The sequence below is a fragment of the Maylandia zebra genome, linkage group LG22 (genome assembly GCF_041146795.1).
Source record: "Maylandia zebra isolate NMK-2024a linkage group LG22, Mzebra_GT3a, whole genome shotgun sequence".
Taxonomy (NCBI): domain Eukaryota; kingdom Metazoa; phylum Chordata; class Actinopteri; order Cichliformes; family Cichlidae; genus Maylandia; species Maylandia zebra.
The window spans coordinates 6450486-6478245 of record NC_135187.1 but is presented as its reverse complement, the minus strand read 5'-3'; the positions used below and the strand labels follow the sequence as shown (position 1 = coordinate 6478245).

The following is a 27760-nucleotide window of genomic DNA, read 5'->3' as shown; positions in this document are numbered from 1 at the left end:
ACGGTTCATACAGCGGCTAACAAAAGCAAAACAGATTAAAAATAATGTGAATTTTCTTTAACACTGAAAATAAAAAAATATAGTCAAATTAAAGTTATAATGAGTTCAAACCATTAATCATGAAAACTGAATTAAACTAAACTGAAGGATAAACACCAGTTTTAAAACTTTAAAGCTTTCTGTGTAAATCAGGTTCAAACTAGAATCTGTTGCAAAACACAAAATTACAGTTTTGAAGAAAAGAGGATCAGAAAATGACAAACACTGAATATCTGTTCATAAATCTATTTTGTGTTTATTGAAGGGACAGCAGGATTATCACAGGATGTCCTTAATGTGCTGTAGTTTTTCTTGTTGTGTTATTTTAGAAATAATGTGATTTATAAGTCTGTGTTCCTGAGATCTCACAACATTAACTGTTTCTTACAGTGACCCACTCGCTGAAGTATTTCTACACTGGATCCTCTCAAGTCCCAAACTTCCCAGAGTTTGTGGCTGTTGGGATGGTTGATGATGTTCAGATTGATTATTATGACAGCAACACGGAGAGAGATGTTCCTAAACAGGACTGGTTTGCCAGGAACACAGATCAGCAGTACTGGGAGAGTCAGACTGCAAACAGGATGGGCGCCCAGCAGGTGTTCAAAGCCAACATTGAGACTGTAAAGCAGCGCTTCAACCAAACTGGAGGTTTGTTCATGTTTCATTTTTACTGATATTTGCTATTAATGTTTTCAGTGTGTTTTGTTTACAGTAGTAAACAGGTTTGCACACATTAAATGTTTCATTCAGATTACAGATTAAAATTATTAACATAATAATTCATAATGAATGTAGAACTACAGTCTGTGAAGCTTTAATTTAATTCAAACAGCCTTAATAATCTTGTTTGTATGAACTGATATAAACTGTCAGTTAACTGATTAGTTGATCAAAATATTAAAATAATAAAGTAAAAATTAATTATATTTGAAGTTTTCTGTTTATATTTAGGATTTTTGTCTCTGAGACGTTGACGGTTGTTTTTGCTGCAATTTCTCAATGAACTGATTAATCAGAAAAAAATCTCATGCAGGATCTAAATAATCAGAGATTTATTTGTTTTACAATTACTGTGAACTAATATTTGACTTTTAATAAAAACAATCCTGGACTGAAACTCTCCTTCAGTGGAAGCTTCTAGAAAGATCTGAGGACAGTCTGGTGTGTAGTTTCTCACAGTTAGACGATTCTGTTAGAACGATAGGAGGCTGCAGAGTTTCAGAGGATGGAAACTTAAACCCAGGATCAGGATCTGAGTCTGCTGCTCAGGATCCATCTTAATGTGTTTGTCTGTTCCTGTAGCTCACAGGAAGTCGCTCCGTGTCTCAGTTTAATCGTCCTTACAAATAATCACATGTAAAAAATTATAAAAAAGGAAATATGTCAGACACATAATTTATCATCCAGAGTAGATGGTAAATGTGCTGCAACGTCACAGTTTTTACATTTGCCTCAGATAATATTTTCAGATTCCATTAAACACAAACTGATGTTATATTTAATATAAAAAAGGAAAAAAGTGAAAGTAGAGACGGCTCAGTGAACATGCCCTCTTTATGAATCATCTTAATGAACATTCATGTGAGAGTAACACTCGTAACACTTTAATGTGCTGAAGATCACTGTCACTTATATTTAAGTTATTTATGAGGAAATTCACTGTTTTCTGAGATGATTTTGTAAACCAGCAAACATCCTCATTAATAACTAAATATATTTAACTAAATGCATCAAATATTGTGAAAATGGAGCAAACATTCAGCCTGTTTTCATGAGGAAATGTTCCCAAGCTTATCTTTCATTAGCAGAGGTTCCATAAATATATCATAAATACATGAAAGTTACTCTGTGGAAAATAAACAAATATTAACTTTCAGTTTGAGTCTAATAGCACAAGAGTTTAGTGAGAATTAGACCAAAAATAAGAAACAAACTAACAGACAGACGATACAAGCTGAGATCTGTCATGAAAATCAGATTTTTTTTTAAAATTTCAAACTGATTTTTGTCTCATTTTTAAATGACATTAAGTTTGACTTTCAGTTTATGTTGAATATTTTTGGTCCCAGATTGATTAAATTTTTTACTAATAGACAACAGCCTGAAAATATAATGGGGAAATTAAAGCGTTAAAATGTCTTAAATTTCCCATAAACTGGCTGAAGGTTGATTATTTAAGGCGGCGTTTTTAAATCAGGTCGCTGTAAAACTCAACGAAAACCCCGACAGAAAACGTCCTTATGAGCGGCGAATAAAAACCACTGATTTTTTTTTTTCAGTCATTGAACTCCACTTGAGGCTACGCAACGTTTATGAATGACGGAAAAAACGCGTTCTTGGCCGTTCACTGAGCTCTGTGACAGCTGAGAGCGTTTTCAGGGCCTCCCGGTGGTTTAAACTCCAATCAAAGAAGGAGAGGAGACTGAATTTCACTTTGAGCATTGTGATCACATAAGTTTGTCTATTTTATCTACTGACACCAGCACCACTGACTAACAATGGGCTGTGAGGCCGTTCCCCAACTCTCCGAATGGTACTCATGTCATTGGTCAATCATCATGACAAAGTTATGATTATGAAACTGATCACAGCCCATTGTTACTCAGTCATTATGCAAATGACTGTTTATAAGCATGAAGCTGAAGAGCAGCCTGTCAGTGTCTTTGATGGTTTATTATGGAGGCGTAGAGCCAGCGCTGCCTCGGGGACACCAGAGATTCCTGCTTTAGTCAAAACTCTTCCTCTCAGTGAGAGAGCTGAGTTTGTTTTTAACTCTTTTTGTAGGAGGGATCAGACTTAGATTCATTCTTTTCATCCTCAGTGATTCACATCCTTAAATATGGAAGCTGTTGTTTCATGGAGATATTCCAAAGGTCAGATTTGGAGCGTCTGTGATGAGTTCACGTTTATTAATATTCAGGTAAAATCTGGAAGCTTTGGAGAAACTGTTCACTGCAGCAGCTCAGACTTGACCTTCATTTGTCTAAATCAGAGCGGTGTCGTCAGCTGTGCTGCGATTAACTCTCTGCCAGTGACGGAGATCCTTTTACATCACCTGATTTTACTCGTCTGATAAAACACTAACAGGAAGAGGTGCAGAGAGGCGGAGCCGCCTCGTCTTCTTCCTCCGTGCAGGTTAAATCTGTGGATGTAGCAGCCATCAGTTTATTACAGCTGCTACTGTTTGTGTAGAGTTTTGACTGATGTAGAGAAATAATTACTGAAACTAAATTAGTTTAAAGATTGAAAGATGAAACGATGCTCCGTGTATCAGAGGCTTTGAGTCCAGCATAACTGAGTCCAGCATCATCGTTGTTCTGCAGCTACAATGAGAGCAGAAACAAACTGGACGCTAACAGTCGATCAGTAAATGATCTTTGTCAGGTTGAGTCGGTGTAGTTCACCTCTGAGTCGTGGTGGTGCAGCTGCTCGTTTTCCAACCTTCAGACTTCATAAAGAAAAGGAGACGACAGGTTAGAGACGACTTTGTGACGTTCAGATGTCAGACCGTCAGCACCTGCTGGATCCACAGCAGCTTCCTGACAGCAGCTCGACTCGCTCGCCGTCTCCCTGCAGCGTTCACGCACGCGTCAGGTGGTGTCGCTCGCCCTCTCCTCACCTGCTCGCTCCACCTGTTGATCCTCTCAGCTGCTTCCTGTGGTCACTCTCTCTCCTCCTCACTGGCTCCAAAGCGTGAGCTGTAAGGTGTGTGGGCGGGGCATCAAAACAGCTGTCGGCTTCATCTTCCGCCATTTTATAGTTTTTAATGAGCTCACCTCTTCCGCCATTTTATAGTTTCTGATGAGCTCACCTCTTCCGCCATTTTATAGTTTCTGATGAGCTCACCTCTTCCGCCATTTTATAGTTTCTGATGAGCTCACCTCTCCTGGGAGCGCTGCCCAACCAGCCGACCTGGTGACGTAATGAGTGCTGTAACGACCACAAATCAGCGAGCAGGAAAATGACTATAAACAAGAATCACTTTTAATCCAACTTTACTCAGAATAAATCACAACGCTCTTAATTTTGTGTCAAAGCTGTAAAATGTGCTGTTTCACGTCCTCTTTAACTCGACATGTTTCCTCACTTTAACCCAAAAAACTCACAGCGACTAAATCCTCAAGTAAAAAAACTTTAAACAACCTCGTACAAAATAAATGAGACGAACTGAATTAAAAATACTGACGCTCATCTCCAAACTCATCCACAGTACAGACATAATTACATGACCACAGCCCCGTGGTATCGTCTAGGCCAACATTCGCCACTTTTCCAATTCGTCTGGTTAAGAAATGATGTAAAAATCGCCATTTAATAAATCAGGACGCAGTTAAGGTTGGTGAAAACCCCGCCAGGACACCGTATTTAGCGCCAGCGGGTGGTGTTTGAAAGCCTTCATGTGAGCAGCGAAAAAACAACATTTTGGCGGGGTCTTTGAACGCTGCATTAGGCGTCACGGGTGTGCGCAACATTTAAGAGCTGAGGGAAAAACAGCGCTCTTGCTCGGTCACTGAGCTGCTTTACCCGGCGCTCAGTGACAGCTGTGAGGCGTTTTCTTAAACTATGCGGGGCCTCCTCATGTTTCTCATCCACTGTAGTTAAACTCCAATCAAAGAAGAAGGAGCGCAGACACCAACTCATCCCTCAGTCCGGTAAAGTGATCGCTTAAATTTGCCTATTTGATCACCAGCAGCACTGACTAACAATGGGCTGTGAGGCCAACTCTCTGTACGTGTTACTCAGGGCCACTGATCAATGATCGTGACAGTTTGCGTGTTTATGATCAGACACTGACCTCACGCATCAGTCCTGTTTCAAAGTTGGGGAAACCTGCAGTCAGCTGAGGCTGAAGAAGTCATTTAGATGAGCGATGAAACGTTTCTCCCGCTGAAAACACGACGTCCAGATGAACAGCATCAACTTTTTGGACTGTTTGTTTCACAAAGACCGTTCTGCGTTTGTTTGGGTCTGAAACGCTGTTTTCCTCCATTCAATGTCTGAAAAAATCTGTATTAAAAAAAAATGCTGTAATCATTTAAAATGCTTTAAATTTCAGCATAAACTTAGGAAAAGTGTGTAATCTTCATCAGCAGCTCCTCCTTTACAGCAGCATGTAGCAGTTCTGAGCACTAAGCTGAATGAATGGCGCGGTTTCATTCAGCGTTTTAAATGTTGCTCTGTCCAGTTTCAGATGCTAATCTGACGTTAAACTAAATCTAAGTGACTAAATCCTCCTGTGGGTAAAAACAACTTTCCCTTGTACAAAATAAATGAGACAAACTGAATTAAAAATAATGACGCTTAACTCCAAAATCATCCTCATTACAGAGATGATCACATCTTGGGCTGTGGCCTCACACATGTAACTCCACATGTTCACATAAAGAAAATACCTGTGATGATGCACTGAGGCGTCCCTCGTGTCGGCCTCACCTGTAGACTCTGCTCTCATCACAGCATCAGCGACGCTCACAGATCTCTGTGCTACACATCCAATAATATCATTAATGTGAATGTTTTAATATTTTTAGTGCAAAATCTGATCTGGTCACAGCGCTGAAAAACACCAAAGTGTCCCAGCATGGAGTCAAATTCAAAGTCGGAGTTATTGTTTCAGTCCTCTGCTCTTAGTAAATGTAATAAATTTGACAACATGGTTGTAAAATCTTAGAGGAACCTTTTTCACCTTTTTGTCAGGTCACAGCACAAGAAATTAACTGATTTATCAAAAATTATTTCTTGCATAGTCAACAATGATGACATGAAGCATTTGCTGGAGCCTGAAATGCTGTAAGTAGAACTCCAGATTAGATTAATGTCACATGATCATATTAAACAGAGACACCTCTAGAAAAACCTCAGGACAGTCTGGTGCTTAGTTTTTTTTTGTTGGAGGATTTTGTTGGACTGATGACGGCTGCAGAGTTTCAGAGGATGGAAATTTAAATCCAGAATCAGGATCTGTGTCGGCTGCTCAGGATCCAGCTTAGTGTGTTTGTCTGATCCTGCAGCTCACAGGAAGTTGCTCCACCTACAGCAGCATAGATAAACTGTGCAGTGATATCTCTGCAGGCAGGACGTAGATGTGCTAACGGGAGAAAATGAATTCTGTTTTTTCCCAGTGTCTTTCTGTAAAATCTACATTGTTAATGATGACTGGTTTTAAAAATCTTCCAATGAGACAAAAGCCAAAAATGTAGATCCTCTATATGTTGATCATGTCTCTGTGTCAGTATAAGACTTTAGTGCAGCCTCTCTCTGGTTCACTGCAGTCTTTGCCTCTGTGTTTCTGTCAGGTGTTCACATTGTCCAGCAGATGTGCGGCTGTGAATGGGATGAAGAAACAGGTGAAGTGACTGGATATATGCAGTTTGGTTATGATGGAGAGGACTTCATAATGTTTGACCTGAAGGAACAGACGTGGGTCACTAAAAAACAACAGGCTGTCATGACAACAATAAAGTGGGATCATGACAGTGCTCTGACTGCTCAGCAAAAGAATTACCTCACCCAGGTTTGTCCTGAGTGGCTGAAGAAGTATGTGAACTATGGGAGGAGCTCTCTGATGAAAACAGGTAAAATCTATGACCAGAATTAGATTGTTAACCAAAAGTTATATGTCTCAGTTTATTACTTAATATGATATTAAATTAACCTTTTCATGCATGAATTATGAAAACCTCAATCAGGGCTTTTTTTCTTGTGTATTTTTATTCATCTTTAGGCATGAAAAAAAGATTTTTCAACTTCATTTTTTTAAACATATACTTTTCATTTTCAAAGAGTATTTTTACATGTCCACTTAGTTGTACAACAAACATTTTGACTTATGAATCTGACAAATGAATAATTAATATACACTGTGTAAAAACTATAACATAACAAATATATTTTTAAATATATTTTAAAAGTATTTTATAACAATATATGTAACAACTATAACCCTGCAAGGCATGGAGTGACTCATCAGTGTCCAATGTAGTGGTTTATGTGCAAGTTTACCATCAACACTGACACAAATACAAGAAAACAGCCTTTGAATAGTTGTCCACTGTAGTGACCACTATGTGTGAAAGGGTTAATATAATTGCACTTCGTGTGGCATTTTGATACATTTTTTAAATTTAATTTAATAAACTACATCACATCAAAAGAAATTGGTATGGTTTAAATAATAATAATAATAATCTTGTTGGTTGTTGGTCATCACAGCAGATCATCTTCCACAGTTTTAGCTCTGATATACTCATTTCTAATCCTTCTCACTCCTTATGATAATTTTAATATCATCAGTTCTGTCTCCTGTATTTGTCTCAGTGCCACCATCCTCAGATATTAAATCACAGCAGGTCTCACTGCCATCTTGTAAACCTTCCTTTCCACTCTTGCTCGTCTCCATCCACTCCACCTTGTCTACACTCTCTTCTTCACGTCTCGTCTGCACTATGCACCTCTCCAGCTCAAATACAAGTAATAGTAATAATACAGAAAGAATGAACTGTTTGTCTTTACTTCACAGTTGTCCCCAAAGTGTCTCTCCTCCAGAAGTCTTCCTCCTCTCCAGTCACCTGCCACGCTACAGGTTTCTATCCTGACAGAGCCGAGATGGTCTGGAAAAAAGATGGAGAGGAGTTTCATGAGGGGGTGAACAAAGGAGAGATTCTCACCAACAATGACGGGACCTTCCAGATGAGTGTTGACCTGGATCTCTCATCAGTCAAACCTGAAGACTGGCACAGATACAGATGTGTGTTTCAGCTCTCTGGTGTGAACGAGGACATCGCCACCAAACTGGACAAATCAGAGATCAAGACAAATGAAAGTGAGTCTGGAATCAGGATCAGATGAGTGATAAACATGGGAAACACACACTTGAATTACTGCAATAGCCCTGTGGTTCATGTTGGATGAGAAAGTTTGTTTGCTTTGATATTCTTTCTGTCAGCTTCTGTCAGAATAATTTTAAGACCTAAATCAGTTTAGACCAAGTTGTGTTTTTCCACCACATTTTTTCCTTGCTGAACATTGATGAATATAAAACATGTTCATGTGTGGCCACTGATTATCTGACTAATGGACAGTTTTAGAAGATTAAATAGTAAATTGGGGAAAATGTATATTTTGAAACATATGTTCAAATTTTTTGGCAATGTATTGAAATTTAATTTAATGGCAGAACTTTTATTGTTGGAATGAAAACAAACATTAGTGAGACAAATATGTAGTGACCATAAACGAAGCTCTTGTACATGATTGTTATCTGATTGGAAACTTTTTGTTCTCACCTTTTGTTTGTTCTGTGATCCACAGGAAATTCCTTCTCCCTGATCATCACTGTTGTTGCTGCTGTGGTTGTTGTTGCTGACATCGCTGTGATCGCATTCATTATTTACAAAAAGAGGACAGGTGAGAAACAAACTTCCTGGATGTTTCTTGTATAATGCAACAACAATGATGACATAGTGCAAACAATAATAATGATAGTAAGAGTAATATGACTTAATTGAAGTCATTATTAACAGTTTTCAAAAGAAAACAAACAATGCACACAGGATTAAACAGGTAACAACCAAAAGCAGTGTAAGCTGAGTCCTCAGGTTAATATTAATGTATTGTAACACTTTCTCTGCCAGCAGGATGATCAGACTCTTTCAAATCCTCAATATATTACAACAATATTCATTAATCATGCTCGTTGTGTTTCATAACTTGCCCCTTCATTTCTCTGCACTTGTAGATTTTTGTCCAGTTACTTCACTTTTTCTTCTTGTCTGTTATTTACTTTTTCTGCATCATTTTTCTTTCTGTCTTTGTGTTTTGTTTGTTTTTTGTTTTTGTTTTGTTTTTTTACACCTGAGCTACAGTTTGTGTCAGGGAACAAAATAACCACCAACTCAGTTATTGAAACCCAAACATTATTTCTCTGTTCTTAACCATCAACTCTGCCAAACAAACACATCCTAAGGTACACCTTTACCTGCATTAGAAATGTGTACGTTCTCTACCTTCAGTCGCTTTACTCATAAATTTAACATGAGCACATTTTGTGGGAAAAGTCAGGATATATCTATAAACACATTAGTGAGTAAGCCCAGTGTCTATGTTTTTAATTTTACACATTAAATTAATGCTTTTGTCCAGATTACAAAATGAAAACATGAAATTATGTTTGATGCCTTGTACAATACATGAAAAAAATTGTGTTAACATTTACAACAAATTACTAACATGATGTATTTTTTCTTTTTTATTTCAGGCAAACGTCCCCCATCTCGTAAGTTAAAATTTGTCACTTTTCTCTAATCTCTTGTCTACACTAAATTAAAAAGAGTTTCTGCACTTTAATCTAAACAGTCTTTCAGGGCTGTTTCCTATTGTGTTTGATTGTTGTAAAAGTGACAGATGAGAGCAGGATGTGGACTAACATTGTGTTTCTGACCCTACAGCTGCAGAGAACCGTGAAGTCAAGGAGCAAATGCTTCCTCAAGCCGAAACCACAAACAGCTCTGCACACAGTGAGTTACTTCATATTTGTGTCTCATGTTTTAGCTTTCTTTTAAAACTTATGTAAAATAGTGGCTGTAGTAAAATCTCCTGTTTAAATATATCCAAAAAAAGTGCTTTAGTATAACTTTAAATCATATTAAGAGAAAGATGCTTTCAAAATAACGTTTCATGAAGTGATTTAACAAAATTAAAATAAATGTGTTAATTCCATTCAGAAACATATGAAGTAAATACTCGATTGAATCAGAATTTTAGATCTTAATGAAACTGCAAATATGTTATTTGTGGAATTGATTAATCCTAACATTTATTTTATTTCTTTTTTATCTCTACAGACAACCTGAGAGAAGACGTGTCAGCTCGTTCTTCTACATAAACTGGGATTCATTGAATTCGTTGATTGTTCACATCATAAAATCTGTTAAAAAGATCTAAAATCTAAAATATAGTTGCAGGTGGTTTGTGAGTCACACAAACCACCTGCAATTCAATACCTCAAAGACCAAGGAACTGGTTGTGGACTTCGGGAGGTCTAGAGCAGGTCCACTGCCGGTTCAGATAGAGGGAGAGGAGGTGGAGGTGGTCAACAAGTACAAGTACCTCGGGCTGTGGGTGGACAACAAGCTGGACTGGTCATGCAACACCGAGCACCTGTATAAAAAAGCCCAAAGCCGACTGTACTTCCTCAGGAGGCTGAGGTCTTTTAACATCTGCAGGAAGCTCCTGAGGATGTTTTACCAGTTGGTGGTTGCTGTAGTACTTTTCTATGATGTAAGAAGGACTCATCCAGGCTGGAGAAACTGATCAGGAAGGCTGGCTCTATAGGTCGACATGAAGCTGGACACTCTGGTGACAGTGGCAGAGAAAAGGACACTGAAGAAACTGCTGGACATTATGGACAATGCTGGGCATCCTCTGCACACAGCCATAAACAGCCAGAGGAGTCTGTTCAGTGACAGGTTGCTTCTGCCAAAGACAAGAACCAACAGACTTAAAAACTCCTTTGTCCCTGTTACGGCCCTAGCAGGGCCTCTTCCTGAAGGTGCCTGTGTGGGCGTGTCCCACTACCTCTTCTGCCTGAGGTGCCACCTTTCCCTTTTGTGCAGCTGACTCTCGTCAGTAATCAAGGAGATTTAAGCCCAGGGAAAGGTGCGCTCTGGGCCAGAGTGCCATTAGTGTGGTTACAGCTTGTGAGCTGAGTGTTTGCAGCTAGTGAGCTGTGTTTTTGGTGTTTGCAGCTAGTGAGCTGTGTTTTTGGTGTTTGCAGCTAGTGAACTGCTCTTTCTTTTTGGCTTACGTTTTACTTTATTGACCAACGCCTGAGTTTTGTTTGTTTTCTTAAATGGTGATAGCGGCTTGTCCGTCTCTTTTAGTTGAGCTACTTTAATAAAACTATTTAATTTAACCCTTTTGCCTCCTTGACTCCTTTTTCTGACCCGGACACTTTTTGTTACTTCCCCCTCACCGCCTAGACCCCTCAGGGGAACGTAACAGTCCCACACGCCATCAAACTGTCTAACTCCTCTCTGGAGGTGAGAGGGAGGGGAAACAGGAGGACAAAGGAGAGGGGAACAACTAAGCTGTATTGCCTTTTTCACTGTGCAATACTTTTTGTTAATAACAAACGGTGCAATAGACTTCAATACTAAAAGCAATTCGAATCATCCACAATGCAGGTTATAGGGAACATACAAACTCACTATTTTTGCAGTCTGAAATATTGAAAATTGACGATCTAGTGAAATTCCAAACAGCACAAATTCTATTCAAAGCAAAAAATAAAGAACTGCCAGGTAATATTCAGAGTATTTTGTGTGTGTGTGTGTGTGTGTGTGTGTGTGTGTGTGTTTTTTTTTTTTTTTTTTTGAAAGAAGGAAGTTATAATTTAAGGGGTTTTTGTAACTTCAAAGCAATGAAGGCACGTACTACAAGAAAAGGCTTTTGTGTTTCTGTTCATGGAGTGAAACTATGGAACAGTCTGAATATGGAATTAAAGCAATGTCCAAACATAAAACTGTTCAAAAAGAGTTATAAAAATATGATCTTCTCAAACTATAAAGAAAAGGAAAATATTTAAATTAAGTGAATGTCTCTATTTAAAAAAAACAAACAAAAAAAAAACCTCATGTGATGTTATAGTATATCAGAAATCTGTTCACTATTTTTATTACAAATTATATCAGTAAGGAAGCTGACTAAATATTAACTGATAATTTATGGCAAAGGGGTGGGACTAAATAAGTGTGCACTTCTTCCCACTCCCTTTCAACATGTAAATTAATCAGAACGGGTTTTTTTGTATGTAATTTGTATAGTATTTTTTTCTTTCTTATTTTCTTTTCTAAATGTACTTGTATATTGTTCACATGTTGAAATAAATTACCAATAAATCAATCAATCAAATGTGCAATTCCCTTGTATTCTTATTCCTATTTATTCTATTTATCCCTTTTGCTGCGGGATTAATCCCACCCGCGGGATTAATAAAGTTTTATCTTATCTCTTTTAGATGCTTATTAGTCAAGATTTAATGTTAAGGAGTTGGAAAATGAGTTGCCAAACATTACATCATTAACATATACATCATAATGGTGGCACTGAATTATTCTGAATATAAATTCAGCATATGAGGCAAAAAGAGAGTCTGTATAATTCTAACAAGCTTGAAAGTGAACATTCAGTATGATCACCTTTATTCTTTAACAAAGACTCTTGGGCAGCTTTCTTGTCATTGCTTTTATGAGGTTTTATGAGGACGTTAAAAGCTGATTTTTCTGTTCTCTGTGAAGATATTACACAGAGACTATAGACCATAAACTATAGACAGTTTTTTAGGCACACTGCACATGATGCTAAGATATTCTGAGATGTAAGTTTTCAGCTTATAGCTCTTTGGGAATAAGAAGAAACACTTTGAAAGACTTTCTAAAAGCCTGGAGAGTTATTGATAAAGACTAGTTAAAAATTAAAACAAAGTCTGGCTCTTTGAAAGGAAAATATAAAGAAATAAGAATAAAGGGCGACTCAAGAATTTAACACAATATTGAAATTTCCTCCTAACTTTAAACTGTGTATCTGTCTCTTGTATAATTTTGTATTGTATAATAGAGTAGCTATTGTTCTTTACATTATTTACAAGGACAGTTCACCCTGCAAATTCACCCCAGGGTGAGACCATGCAGTGCTCAGAGAAACTACATGATAAAGAGTAAATAAAATAAAGAGCTATACAAATCTACAGGTATCATTTAGCATGTTACTGTACATGTTAAGGTTTATGAGTACAATTAGAGAAAGACTGAACAAATATGGTATTTTGGTTAGTTGTTAGTTGTCAGGTGAAAGTAGACTTGTAGTCAAGACCGCCTAATCCGAGACCAAGACCAAGTTGAGACGAGACCAAGACCGAGACCGAGTCGAGACCAAGACCAAAACCGAGACAAAAAAAGTCTTTAAACTGCAGCCAGATGCTATTCTATATACATATGCAGGACACCTTAAACTAGTTTTTTAATTAAGGAGCAAGGCAGAACAAAGTCGGGCCTGTATCAAGACACAAGGACTAAACCCCAATTCAACCAGACCCAGAACTGATCCGGAATTAAAACAGGACTACAACAGTAACCAAGACAGAACCAGAATCAGAACTAGATGATAGTAGCACTAAAAATCATCATAGACCTGCACTACACTTGTTTTTTTAATTCTACCAAAGTACAATATTTAGATTGAGAAAGGTTTATATAATTATTTAACCTTGTTGTGCAAACAAGCCTGCATAACATAATAAATATAGAATTTGAAAAGTAACAAATGATATCTAAAAAGAAACACTAGGTACTAGATACATGTTCTGATGAGTTTTGGCAAACAACCATTTGACTAACATGTGTGTCTCACCTGCTCTTGTTCCATCTCTGTTCTGTCCTCTCTCTCCCTCTCTGTTCCTCTCTCTCCCTCTTTGTGCTGACAATCAAGCCAAACACCAACATCATTAAATATACAGTTGAAACCAGATATTTATGTACTCTTCAGATAAAAACACAAACACTTTTTTAATTGTAACATCAAATCAGACTAAATGTTTATTTTTTTAGATTGATAAATATAAAAAATATATTTGTTAACTTTAAGAGTAAAGAGAGAAACTATCTGTATTTCTTAATTGCAAATGGCACCAAATTGTATTCAAAACTGAGCCACACTTATGGAGCTCCACAATTCTTTTCCTGGTGTTTTGGTTGACATCTCTTGATTTTCCCATGTCAAAGAAACAGGCTCTGTGTTTTGCCTTATATGCATCCACAGCTGTGCCACCAATTTACTCACATGGACTCTACGAACCTATCAGAAGCTTCTTCAGCTCAGAATGGAATCGTCTGGAGTTTTCTTATTAATTAACAATAAACTTAGTGTATATGTACTCCTGAATTTGATGAAAGTGATTAAAATAGACAGCTCCCTCTTTTTATTCTGACATTTAACTAATTCAAAAGATATTTCAACATTTATTTATCTAAAACAAAAGTTTACTCTAAATTGATGTTTAACAGTAAAAAAAAGTTTTTATGTTTTCTCCATAAAGTGTATGTAAATATCTGGTTACAACTGTGAATATACTGCTGTGTATTGAAATTTCTGTTGTTTTGCATAGATATACTGAACAACATCCAAAGCAATATATAAAATAACATCTACCTGAGTTTTTTCTTTGAAAGAAGCTCCTTATGTCCATTGTTGTGTACATCAGTACACAATTGAAACCGATTTAGAGAGTTTGTTTAGCCGTGGAGGGTAACAACTGAAAATATGAAATGTAAGCTAAGACTGTCTAAAAAAAAAATCAGCATTGCTGTTCGGCTTTTTATTTATCCATTTGTTGATTCACTCGAAGAGCAAGTAACGCAACCAAGTGATCAGTTTGATATCAATCTTTTGTGATACACCGTCATATTTACATTATTAGTTCAGTACGAATGATTTGCTTTGGTACCTGGTCAAACTTAAGCTCTCCTCTGTCTGCAGCAAACTCGCAGGCAGCAGCTTCGCCCGCCTCGCTCACATGGGTGCTGTGCTCAGTCGCCTAGTGCCTAGTGATGGATCGTTCGCGAACGAAATGGCTCATAGAGCCGACTCTTTGACATGAACGACGCGAGCCGGCTCCTTATCGCGAGCCGTCACGTGGGTTTTTTTTTTCTTTCTCTCACCCTCTCTCTCTCTCTCGCACTTTTTTTCCGCTTCACTTCGCACCTGAGCCTTGTGCTTTATGCTGGGCAGAGGGGGGAGGGGCGGTAGTTACACTCAGTAGCACAGGAACAGAGCCAGAGGGAGAGAGAGAGAAAGAGAGCCAGGGACAACAACGTCACATTAGAAAGGTATAGTAATCATCCACAACTATTTTTGGTTGCAGATGATAAAGGATTCAGAAAGTTTATTCATGCAGGCCCATATGACAGAGAATATGCATCTTCTTTTTGTTTTCATATTATAATTTATATTTAATTGTGTTGTGGTTTGCAGTGTTTTGTGTTGTTTTCACTTTAAATTTGTAAAAGGAAAAAGCTGAAAATTTAAATAGTTAAAAGTTGAAATGTGAATAGTTGATTTTTGTATTATATGATTTATTTATTACATTTTATGTGGAGTGAAAAAATAAAAGTATATTTACAGTGGCCCCTACAGACAAAGCACGTACAAACTCCAAAACACGTAAAAACACGTACAAACTCCAAAACACGTAAAAACTCCAAAACACGTACAAAAAACTCAGAAGCACATAAAAACTCAAAACACGTACAAAAGACAACAGAAGTGCTCCAGGATGCTGGGCGCAGTGTTGAGCTTTTGTTACCTAGTGGCTACACAAGCCAGCAAGTACCAACGACCGGATTTGGTGTGTGGTAGTAACAGGTAAATGAACTTTTCTTTAAAATTATTTGAATATATATGAGTGCCTGTGTATAAATACACAAACAATACACACATGCTTTCAATTGTGTAATTTAAGTGATCTAGTAGCTCTGCTTTGGAAGTTCAGTTCATGCTAGAAATGTGTTTTGGAGTTTGTACGTGTTTTGTCTCTAGGGGCCACCGCATATATTTATATATAAACATATACAAATAAAACCACTTTTTTTTAACGTTAGTAATTCCTTTTGTGCATGATTTTATATTATTGTTAATAATAAATTAATTAAAGCAACAAAACAACCTGAAGAGCCGGTTCGGAGCCGAAAGAGCCGGCTCTCTTTAGTGAGTCGAACCGAAAGAGCCGGTTCTCTAAACAGAGCCGGAAATCCCATCACTACTAGTGCCTGAGCTCGGATCATACCAAAATTAGGGGGAATTTACGACGGTGCGCTCTGTGCTTCGTGTGTTGTTTTTGTTTTATACAGTTGTCAGTCAGGCATCTAACTAACAAATTACACTCCAAAAGACCCCATGCTTCTGAAAAAATGACCCTGGCTTAAGCCCAGTAAGCCACCCCCCCGCTCCGCTGATGGTTGACTCCAAATCTCCCGAACACAATGTCGATTTGAGAACGCAAGACCAAAACGCGAGACCACGACCAAGACAAAAGTCCGTCGAGACCAAGACAAGACCAAGACCATGTAAAAGTGGTGAGACATCCAACTCTAGGTGAAAGTCTCCTCCTCCTTTCTAAATTCCAGTGCAGATTAAGTTTTAAAGTTTCAACAGAAAATACCAAAGTGGAAATGTTTGGCCTTAATGCACAGCACCATGTTGAGGAACGAATAAATAAACACAGCATATCAATTGTCAACATGGTGGTGGAGGAATGATGATGCGAGCTTGTTTTGCAGCCATGGGAACTAGACATGTTGCAGCACAGACAACTATATGTTCACGGACTCGCAAAAGTATGGCGTCACAAGAAGGTGATTGGTTACTTGTAATGTGGACCCTGGAACAACCTTTATTATGATGATGTGGGAACGACACGAGGATATCAGATCGTGCATGACACGTTTCCAGCTGTTAGTATCATGGTTGCTAGGCAACCTGGGCAGCGCAACGGAGGCTAGACCGTCCCATTTCACAAGCCTCGCACTTCCGGCCTTAGTGGTCTTTGAGTACGCGGCCCTTGAGGATCGTTGAGGCTGCGTACTTTAAGGCTGCAGACCCTGAATTGGGATACAGCCTTCAAGACATGTTGAGAAGGTAATTTATCCATTTATATCAGCTGTGATGGATCAAGGACACATCTAAAACCTGCAGGGACACCGGCACTCGTGGACTGGGATTGGGGACCCCTGTTATAGAGGCGCATGGACATTATCAGTATGGTTACGATGGAAACAATTTAATAGTATTTGATCTGAGGACAAAGTTTCACGGCATTTCTATAAAATGATTGAATTGTTGGAAGGACCTTTTGCTAATGTATACAAAATAAATAGTAAGCACAGAAAACTGAATTTTTCTCTGCGCTTGTTCCTAACTTCATACTTAAACAGGAGAAAACAACTTTAGGAAGCCTCTGAACTGCAGCCTATGTACATTTTTTTTCATGAGAAAGGATATGAGGTATTTTGCAAGAGATGTTTTAAATATTTTCAACAACGTGATCATAATCGGAAGAGAATGGCTGGATGGATATTGATTTATATCCCACTGCTGTGTGGACAAAAGTACAGGCTTATAGGACATGCTGTTACACTTACAGGACATGCATTTGCCATGGAAACCTATGCCATAAAGGAGGTTTTGGACTTATGTGTTTCCTAAATGCTCCCACTTAATAACAATAACAATAACAGCATTTACAGTTGACTGTGGAATATATAAGAGGGAGGAAACATCACAAACTGAATTGTTGCAATGATGGGAGTAGCAATCTGAGCAGTCAACAAAGATACTCCCTACTCACACCCTGCCACACAGCCAGCTCTGAGATGTTTTTCAGCATACTTTTGGGAGGATGACCTATTTAAAGTAATTTTAAATAAGGAATCTGTGTGCACACTTCAAAATTAAATCTAATCAGATTACGATCAAAGTGTCTGCATGCTGCATTTAAAAAGTCACTTTAAAAACATATTGTTCAGTTTCAGAATTTTAAAGTAATTTCAGCCTCATAGTGACTCAAATATTTACCTTATCTCCAACTGTGACAGATTTTTACATCACTTTGACAAATTAAACATGACACATGATCGAACATTGATGAGTATGAGTTGTATGGTAAATATTTCAGAGGATTGCCTGGCTGTTTGACAGCTGCATTACTATCCATAGAATCAAGCAGTTAGCAGCATAGATTTCATTCTTAGCTGATCATATGTACATAATCACCATCACTGTCCTGACATTTGAGATACACAGGCTTGAAAAGTGTTCATAGCAAACAAACCTCTCACTGGGATTTCAGTGTTTTTAAAAATTGAAACTGCTGCAGATTCATTTGTTCTGTTTTGACTGTTTTTGATTTTTTTTCACAATGTTGATTAAGTAAGTTGAAATTATGGGAAAATAACCTTGAATTTTCACTTACAGATGGCAGAATTTTTTTTTCAGTGGGATAATTTAGCTTTGACAGCGACGTTATGAATAAGGAAATGAATCGGAGTGTCAGTCACGCAGTTCAGTTGCGGCAGGAGGGGAGGAGTCAGAGGGAGTTAGTTTAAGAAAATCTGTTCTAGCAATCTAGCAAGTTTAAGACATAAAGTCTGTTACCACTGTAACTAACTCAGAGTTTTCCCTCATCTCAGAGTTGTTAGCTAAATCTGCTTACTGGAGTACAGCCCACGTGAGGTATATTTCTTCATACAATCATTAAAACATCTCCCACGTGACGTACGTGCAAAACGTAAACCCGCAAAAGGCACACTGAAAAACGTACATGCCCCCCTAAAACAGCCATCTTCTGAGACGACCACTTTTGGCAAGAAATTTCTCGACTATCGAGAAGTTACAGTAATTACCGAGCCTGTTCGTTTTCTCTTCTCATTTCTGTTTCACATTAAAAATGAGGGCGATTATTCTGCTCCTCCTCTTCTGCTGCGCAGTGTGTGTGTCTGCAGGTAGGTGTTGGGCGCTGAAGCGGAAAACAGTGTTGTTCAGGCGTCACAGATTGGTCTTGGCCTAATGCTTCTCAAAGAATAAGAGCAGAGTTTTATTTTGATACATTTTCATTAAGTAATCGTGTGCTGGCTATCAACTGTGTATTTATAGCTTGCTTTGCAAACATTCATTAGTCTGTACTTTTTTATGTATTTCCGCAGGAGAAACATGATGTAGCCCACCTGGTGTAATCTAAAAACAAATGTAGCTCAAATCATTGTATAAACTACAAATATGTTTATATAAGGGATTTTGAAAATTTAATCATAGCCTAAATACTTTGACTTATGTGGAAACGAAACAGCTTCTGTGTTTCTGTAAATGCTGCTATCAAAGGTTGCATTTCTGTACAAAAACACCCAAATTGAGCTGTTTTTCAGTTTCGTGTTTTAAGTTTGGGGTTTTGTTTATATTTACGTTTCATACTGAGCTATTAAGTGAATTGTTGCTGGATGTTTTTCTGTCAGTTTGAATAAAAAATGTTTTCAGAATATATTATTAGGTTTATTTTCAGCTTTATAGTGTTTATTGAAGTAATTAATTATGTACTGTGTATTGTGTATATACAAAATGAAATGAAACATGGGATTTTAAGTTGTCAATAACTTTTTTCCAGTCACTCACTCTCTGCAGTATTTCTACATTGGATCTTCTGAGGTCCCAAGCCTCCCAGAGTTTGTGGTTGTTGGGATGATCGATGATGTTCAGATGATTCACTATAACAGCAACACCAGGAGAGCTGTGCCCAAACAGGACTGGATGAGTAAAGTCACAGAAGATGATCCACAGTACTGGGACACTGAGAGTAGAGGGTTCAGTAATGCTGAGCAGGTGTTCAGAAACAACACTGAAATTGCAAAGCACCGCTTCAATCAAACTGGAGGTTTGTTTAAGATTTATCTTATCTTTTCATCTTCATTGTAAACCAGCACTCACATGTTCTCCAACTGCATTACTCCAGTTTTTGTAAATAACATCATTTTATTTATATGTCTGTTCTGTGTTGGACTCATGTCTGAACTCACACCTGAATAAAGAACAGTCTGATTCAACACACACACTGAAGAGTCAGAGACCATCAGATGCTGCTCATTTGCAGTGTTTCTGACTCAATAATAAACAATCACTAAATGTTTGAAAATGACATGTTATCTCCATAGATTAAATCAGAATAAATTTATGCTCGCCAACCCCAGCTACTGTCTTTTTGTCTCATTCTGCATCTTACATGACGGCTGGCTGTTTAAGAAGTAATCAGCTCTTCTGTTTTGGTGTCTGTGGATCAATACTTCTTTGGAACACACTATGATTTTGCTTCTCTCTCACACAGGTATCCACGTTGTCCAGTTAATGTATGGCTGTGAATGGGATGATGAGTTTGAAGATGTTCGAGGATATCACCAGTACGGCTATGATGGAGAAGACTTCATAACATTTGATGTAAACACGGAGACATGGATCACTCCAGCACCTCAGGCTGTCATGACCAAAAATAAGTGGGATCGTGATTCAGATTGGAATACGAAGAGGACAAAGTACTTATCTCAGGACTGTGTTGACTGGCTGAAGAAATATGTGGACTATGGTCAGGAAAGTCTGAAGAGAACAGGTAGGTTTCACTCGAACTGATTTAGTTTCATGCCACGTCTTCTCCAAGTTTTGGAAGGGAATATTTAGGTAATGCAATGTTACATTTTTGTAATTATAAAGCGAAATATAATATTTAATTGCATTTAAGAAACATGCAGAAGGAGATGGGAGAATACAACTCATCTTAAATGTGTGTTTTTTTTGAGTAAGAAATCTCTTTTATAATATTTTCATAAATACAGAGAAATATTGGAATTGCTATTATAACATTTTCTTGAGCACAAGCTGGGTACCTTGTGGTTGAGTGTGTTTTGTTTGCACATGATATTCTGTTTTTGTATTTGAAGTTCGAATTTTGTTTCACAACCTGGTCAACTGATGTTGTATTTGAAATTTATTCTGGTTTTAGGCATGATCGCTGTGGAAAATTGAAAATGTGAAAAAAAGGGTTATTTTGTTAAATGTAATCATAATACCAGCATTGTACATATTCCAATGTAATAGTAATAATAATAATAATTATTATAACTGTTTAAAAAGAGAATCAGTAAAATTTCTCTGTCTCTCCAGTTCTTCCCTCAGTGTTTCTCATCCAGAAGACTCCTCCTTCTCCAGTCATCTGCCACGCTACAGGTTTCTATCCTCACAGAGCTGAGATGTTCTGGAGGAAAGATGGAGTGGAGCTTCATGAAGGTGTAGAGAAAGGAGAGATCTTTCCCAACAATGATGGGACCTTCCAGATGAGTGTTTATCTGGACCTCGGATCTGTTAGACGTGAAGACTGGATGAGATATGACTGTGTGTTCCAGCTCTTCGGTGTGAAGGAGGACATCGTCACCAAACTGGACAAAGCAGTGATCAAAACCAACGAGGGTAAAAGTGAAGATAGGAAACATGCACGTAGTTTAGTGTAAAAATCATGCGGTTCATGTGCTTTTATTTGAGTTTGATGAAAAGTGTAAGTTGTATACATGATTATCAAGATTTTCATACTGATACTGATTTGTTAATTTCTTAATAAATATTACCATTTAAAGTTTTGGGTGCTCTGATTTAAATTATTGTCCAGTTTGCTGTCTTTTCACAGTTTATTTAAATTTGCGAGCATCTTTTTTTTTTGTATTATCTGATTAGCAGACTGATGTTTGTCTCTTTTAACATGTTTCATTTGTTCAGGTTATGATTCATTTGTTGTTGTTTCATCTACAGGAAATTCACTCGCCATGATCATCCTGATCATCGTTGCAATGCTTGTTCTCGCAGTGATTGCTGTATTGTCTACAGTGATTGGTTTTATTGTCTACAAAAAGAGAACAGGTAAGAGACAAAAACAGAAATCTCTTTTACTTGGTGTTGTTCTTCGGTGTGAAGGAGGACATCGTCACCAAACTGGACAAAGCTGTGATTAGGACCAGTGAAAGTAAGGCTTAATTCTTACTGGTCTGATTCAAAAGCTGTAGACTTTGGGTATAAGCCAGTCTAAGAACAGTAAATCTCATTAGAAAAACTTCATAAGTAAACCTTTAGAAAGAGGGTGGGAATTTAAAGATAAGTGTAAATTTTATTTGACAGTTTCCTATTTACTTTTATTTTTATGTGGTAAATATGAATATTTTTCAGTAAATGTAAGTTAAAAAGCACATATTTGACATAACAGAAAAACGTTTTAACCAATAAACAATCATTTATGACGCTTCTTCTGAAAAAAATGAACATATTTGTTTTCTTTTTCTATTTTTAAGCCTTAGAATCAGAATCAGAATACTTTATTGATCCCTGGGGGAAATTATTTTTTGTTACAGTGCTCCATTTTAAACCAACATTAAGACAAGACAGACAATACGCTAACTAAGAATAGTACAATATATACATATATATACATACATACATACATAAGTCACTTATAATAAATATTTGGAAAAGAAACATGTGTAGTTGTAGCAGCAAACAGTGTGTTAAGTGGATGCGTTGTACAGGGAGATGGCCACAGGCAGGAATGATTTCCTGTGTCGTTCAGTGGTGCTTTTCGGTAATCTCAGTCTCTCACTGAACGAGCTCCTGTGACTGACCAACATGTCATGGAGTGGGTGGGAGGTGTTATCCAACATTGTCTTTATCTTGGACAGCATCCGCCTCTCCGACACCACCTTGAGGGAGTCCAGCTCCATCCCCACAACATTGCTGGCCTTACGGATCAGTTTATTAAGTCTGTTGGCATCTGCGACCCTCAGCCTGCTCCCCCAGCATGCAACAGCATAGAGGATCGCACTGGCCACCACAGACTCATAGAAAATCCTCAGCATTTTCTGGCAGATGTTGAAGGACCTCAGTCGCCTCAAAAAATAGAGACGACTCTGGCCCTTCCTGTAAAGTGCTGTGGTGTTTTTAGCCCAGTCCAGTTTATTGTCAATGTGTACTCCAAGGTATTTATAGTCCTCCACAATGTCAACACTGACCCCCTGGATTGAAACAGGGGTCAAGTGTTTCCTGGTCTTCCTGAAGTCCACGATCAGTTCCTTGGTCTTTGCCACGTTGAGCTGCAGATGATTCTGCTCACACCACGTGACAAAGGAGTCGACCACAGCCCGGTACTCTGTCTCATCATCCCTGCTGATGCATCCAACCACCGCAGAGTCATCAGAAAACTTCTGAAGATGGCAGGTCTCTGTGCAGTGGCTGAAGTCTGTGGTGTAGAGGGTGAAGAGGAAGGGGGAGAGGACAGTCCCCTGTGGTGCCCCTGTGTTGCTAATCACCTTGTCAGACACACACTGTGGGAGACGTACATATTGTGGTCTTCCTGTCAGGTAATCAACAATCCAGGACACCAGAGAAGCATCCACCTGCATCGCTGCTAACTTATCACCCAGGAGGGTCGGCCTGATGGTGTTGAAAGCACTGGAAAAGTCAAAAAACATGACCCTCACAGTGCTCGCCGGCTGGTCCAGATGGGTGTAGACACGATTGAGCAGGTAGATGATGGCGTCCTCTGTTCCGAGACGAGGCTGATAAGCGAACTGAAGGGGATCCAGATGTGGTCTTACTATGGGTCGCAGCTGGTCCAGGATGAGCCTTTCCAGGGTCTTCATGATGTGGGAGGTCAGTGCCACGGGCCTGTAATCCTGGGGGCCACTGGGACGAGGCGTCTTTGGTACAGGGACGAGGCATGATGTCTTCCACATCACCGGGACCCTCTGCAGACTCAGACTCAGCATAAACAGTTTATGAAAGACTCCACACAGCTGGGGGGCACAGGCCTTGAGGACAAGGGGACTCACTCCGTCTGGTCCAGCAGACTTGCCTGAGTGAAGTCTCCTCATTTGCATCTCAACCTGGTATTGAGTGAAGGTGATGGGTGGGGGAGGGGTGTCAGGAATCTCACAGGAGGCAACATGTGAAGAGAGAGGCTGGCACAGTGGTGTGGCTCTGGATTCCAGGCTGACTGCAGGTGAGGTTGTGGGGGTGGGAGCAGACACTGTGGTGTCGAATCTATTGAAAAACAGATTCAACTCGTCGGCTCTATTCTCACCTCCCTCAGCTCCCCTGCTGTTGGTTGGCCTGAATCCAGTGATGGTCTTCATGCCCCTCCACACCTCTCTCATGCTGTTCTGCTGGAGTTTCCACTCCAGCTTCCTCCTGTAATTGTCCTTAGCCTCTCTGATCTTGTCCTTTAGTAACACCTGGACCTTCCTCACCTCCTCTTTGTTGCCCCCTCTGAAAGCCCTCTTCTTGTTGTTGAGGAGGGCTTTGATGTCCTTAGTCACCCACGGCTTGTTATTTGGGTAACAATGAACAGTCTGAGCTGGAACAATGGAGTCGGTGCAGAAAGTTATGTAGTCTGTGATACACTCAGTAAGCCCATTGATGTCCTCGGCGTGAGGCTCACAGAGTGTTTCCCAGTCGGTCACCTCGAAACAGCCCTGTAGTTCCGCTATTGCCTCCTCTGACCACCTCCTAACAGTCCTGGTGGTCACAGGTTCCCTCCTCACAATTGGCACATAGCGGGGGGGTGAGGTGAATCAGGTTATGATCTGACCTACCAAGTGGGGGGAGGGAGGAGGAGCTGTATGCATCCTTGACGTTAGCATACAGTAAGTCTAAAGTTTTCTCTCCCCTGGTGGGACAGTCCACATATTGTTTGAATGTTGGTAGTGTATTGTCCAGTGATACATGGTTGAAGTCACCCGAGATCACAATAAAGGCACTCGGGTGCTGAGTCTGTAGCCGAGCTATGGCAGAGTGGATAGTGTCACATGCAGCTGTGGGGTTAGCAGAGGGGGGAACATAAACAGCCACCAAGATGACGTGAGAGAATTCCCTGGGTAAATAATACGGCCTGAGTCCAACAGCACACAGTTCAGTGTCCGGGCAACAAATCCTTTCTTTGATTGTTATGTTGGCAGGGTTACACCACCGGTTGTTAACTAAAACAGCAAGCCCACCTCCTTTACGCTTACCGCTAGCGATGCTGTCCCTGTCCGCCCGAACAGTGTGGAAGCCTTCCACGGAAGCATTCTCATCGGGAATGACCTGGTGCAGCCATGATTCGGTGAAACACATCAGGCTACACTCTCGGTATTCCCTCTGACTCCGTACCAGTGCTGAGAGCTCGTCGATTTTACTTGCCAACGATCGCACATTTCCCATCACGATAGACGGCAGACACGGTTTAAACCTCCTCCTCGCTTCGAGCCTCCGCTGTCTCACCGTCACCTTTTTTCTTCTCTTCTGTCCTTGACCTCTGCATCCCCGATGTGTTTTCCTCCAAATTTCAGCTGGTACTTCTGCGGGCACTTCTGCGGGCCTGGCCAGCGAGCCGGCCGGCATCAGGGCGATCAGCTGATCTCTGGAGTAAACAGTCCGTGCGTGTAGGAGATGTGCCGCGGTCCCGTTCCATGATAAAAGTAACAGTTCCACGGCCACCAGAAGAACAAAAACTCTCTCAATCCACATGATTGAGTAAGAGATAGAAAACGGAGGAAAATACAAGTCAGAAAAAAAAAGAATACGTAAGAAAAAAGAGCTAAACTAAGAGAAAAGCAGGAGCGACTGTAACAGGCTGCACGCTGGTTGGCGCATGCGCACTAAAAAAAAAAAAAAAAATGACCAGGATGGTCCAGGGTCATGATCATCTATATTGTCATTGAAGCTTTTGTTGTCCTCTTTGCTGTAACTGGACTCATTATGTCACGGTCTGGCTGGCAGACCGTGGGGATATGGGGGAATGAGGACCCAAAACGCATGGTTCTGCGATGCAAACAGTGCACTTTATTTACATTGAAGGTAACAGATGCACAATAAATCCCCTTTGCTCCCTAGACTCCCATGTGTGTGTTCCCCTCCGACGTCCGTGCTCGTGCTCCCGGCAGTTGTGTTTCTGCACACCCTGTGCGTGCTGCCCTTCTGGTCCCTCGTTCCACCTGCAGGACAATACAGAAGCAGCCGTTAAACACTGAACCCGCGCGTGCACGATCCGCACTTCCTACTACTACACACTGACTTGGAGTCTTAGCTTAATGATCCCACACCGGTGGGCGCTCCAACACTCTCCTAAGTAGCTCCCCCGACGAGCCCTGATCACCAACAGGTGTGTGGCAGGAACTTCAGGTGTGGCCAGTCCTCCTGCAGGGCCACACCCATCAGGCCTGCATGTGGCTGTTCTCCATCCTCCAGCCACACATGTACACACCCTGCCTCTGCATATGAGTGGAAACCCGAACACAGCATAGTGCAGAAAAACACACATCCCCAAATAACAACAACAACAATAATAATAATAATAATAATAATAATCATCCATCCTGCTCACGGACCCCCGAGTCCTCCAGAGCCGGGTCCGTGACACATTATTTATCGAAAGAAAACAGGTGAGACAAAAAAGTTCATGGCTTAAGCATTTTACTTATTTGTCCAGATTCTAAATTGAAATAAGTTTCGGGTTCAGACACAGCAACATCCGAAGCAAAAGTGATGTTTAGGGCACCAGTGTCATAATTATATAATTATTTATATGGTCAAAGGTAACCAGTAGTGTAGGAAGGATTGGGTATCAGTATTCCTGTATTTACAGCTGACATGTGTTTTCTTGTTTTTACAGCCAAATGTCCTCAAACTTATAAGTACATTTTAAATTTCTTTGAAAACCTGACTTAATTTAATGACCGTATTATAATGAGATTTGTAGTAATGAGTAAATCTCAATTCAAGCCTGTGAAATTGAGGCACACAACGATGGGACCCGCTGTTAAAGTTTCTGGGCTGCCTTTCCTAATAACAGCCATCCCTCAAGATTTTTTCCACTTAAAGCAATGCAGGATTGTAATATCTAGTCCGTTTACTGGTGGTGGTCAGAGGGCCCAGTGGCGCCTGTGTCCGGCAGCCGCGCCTCTGTCAGTGCGCCCCAGGGCAGCTGTGGCTACAATGTAGCTTGGCATCGCCAGTGTGTGAATGTGTGTGTGAATGGGTGAATGACTGAATGTAGTGTAAAGTGCTTTGGGGTCCTATGGACTAGAAAAGCGCTATACAAATGCAGGCCATTTACGGAATTTTGGCCATATCATAATTTTTATGCATATTTTCCAACTTCAAGCTGTATAAACTTGAGTGCTTATTGGATTTAAGGATATCAGGTGATCTGTATTTGCATAATGAGTGAGGGTGTGGCCTAAGGAGATTAACCCACTATATAAAGGTGTGCATAATTGTTAGGCAGCTTCTCTTTCTCAGTCTTTCAGAGGGATGCAGCGCTCTTGAAATTGATAAGATATTGGGGTGTGAGCACAGAACCATCAATCGTTTTGTTGCAAATAGCAAACAGGGTCGCAAGAAACGTTTTGAGAAAAAAAGACTAAAATTAGCTGCCAAAGATTTGAGAAGAATCAAACGTGAAGCTACCAGGAACCCATTATCCTCCTGCTGCCATATTCCAGAACTGCAGCCTACCCGGAGTGTCCAGATTTACAAGGTGTTCAGTTCTTAGAGACATGGCCTAGGTGAGGAAGGCTGAAACCCGACCACCACTGAACAAAACACACAAGTTGAAACGTCAAGACTGGGCCAAGAAATATCTGAAGACAGATTTTTCAAAAGTTTTATGGACTGATGAGATGAGAGTGACTCTTGATGGACCAGATGGAGGGCCCTGTGGCTGGATCAGTAACGAACACAGAGCTCCACTTCGACTCAGACGGCAGCAAGGTGGGGGTGGGGTACTGGTATGTGCTGGTATTATTAAAGATGAGCTGGTTGGACCTTTTCGGGTTGAAGATGGCCTCAAAATCACCTACTGCCAGTTTTTAGAAGACACTTTCTCTAAGCAGTGGTACCAGAAAAGATCTGCATCTTTCAAGAAGACCATGATTTTTATGCAGGACAATGCTCCATCATATGCATGGAGCACTAGCTGCATGGCTAGCCAGTAAAGGCTTTAAACCCTTAAACCCCCGGAGAGCAGCCATTTGGCTTTTCTACCTTTAAAACCCGGAGAGTTGCCAAATGGCTTTTAGCTAGGCTTTAGCTTCAGCCAAGTGGAAGCTAAATT

At 39.8% G+C, this 27760-nt stretch overlaps 1 protein-coding gene and 1 long non-coding RNA gene across 7 annotated transcripts in view; both read left to right on the top strand.

The window, feature by feature from the left end:
- Positions 1-22660, top strand: part of LOC101470024 (class I histocompatibility antigen, F10 alpha chain) — a 51725-nt gene extending 29065 nt beyond the window's left edge. The window contains exon 6 of the mRNA XM_076878924.1: positions 22350-22660. Coding sequence (XP_076735039.1) covers positions 22350-22375 — 26 coding nt within the window. The 3' untranslated portion in view covers positions 22376-22660. The remainder of the gene's footprint in view (positions 1-22349) is intronic.
- LOC106674913 (class I histocompatibility antigen, F10 alpha chain) overlaps positions 1-27760 on the top strand; it is a 78358-nt gene that overhangs the window by 5336 nt on the left and 45262 nt on the right. For 3 of the 6 annotated variants that reach the window (XR_013095098.1, XR_013095097.1, XR_013095102.1), the window contains 7 exons: positions 430-690; positions 6339-6617; positions 7562-7864; positions 8353-8448; positions 9299-9316; positions 9489-9557; positions 9885-10004. This is a non-coding gene — a long non-coding RNA (class I histocompatibility antigen, F10 alpha chain). Of the gene's footprint in view, positions 1-429; positions 691-6338; positions 6618-7561; positions 7865-8352; positions 8449-9298; positions 9317-9488; positions 9558-9884; positions 11953-20793; positions 21153-27760 lie in introns of those variants that run through there. The other 3 variants (XR_013095099.1, XR_013095100.1, XR_013095101.1) reach the window with 3 other exon arrangements.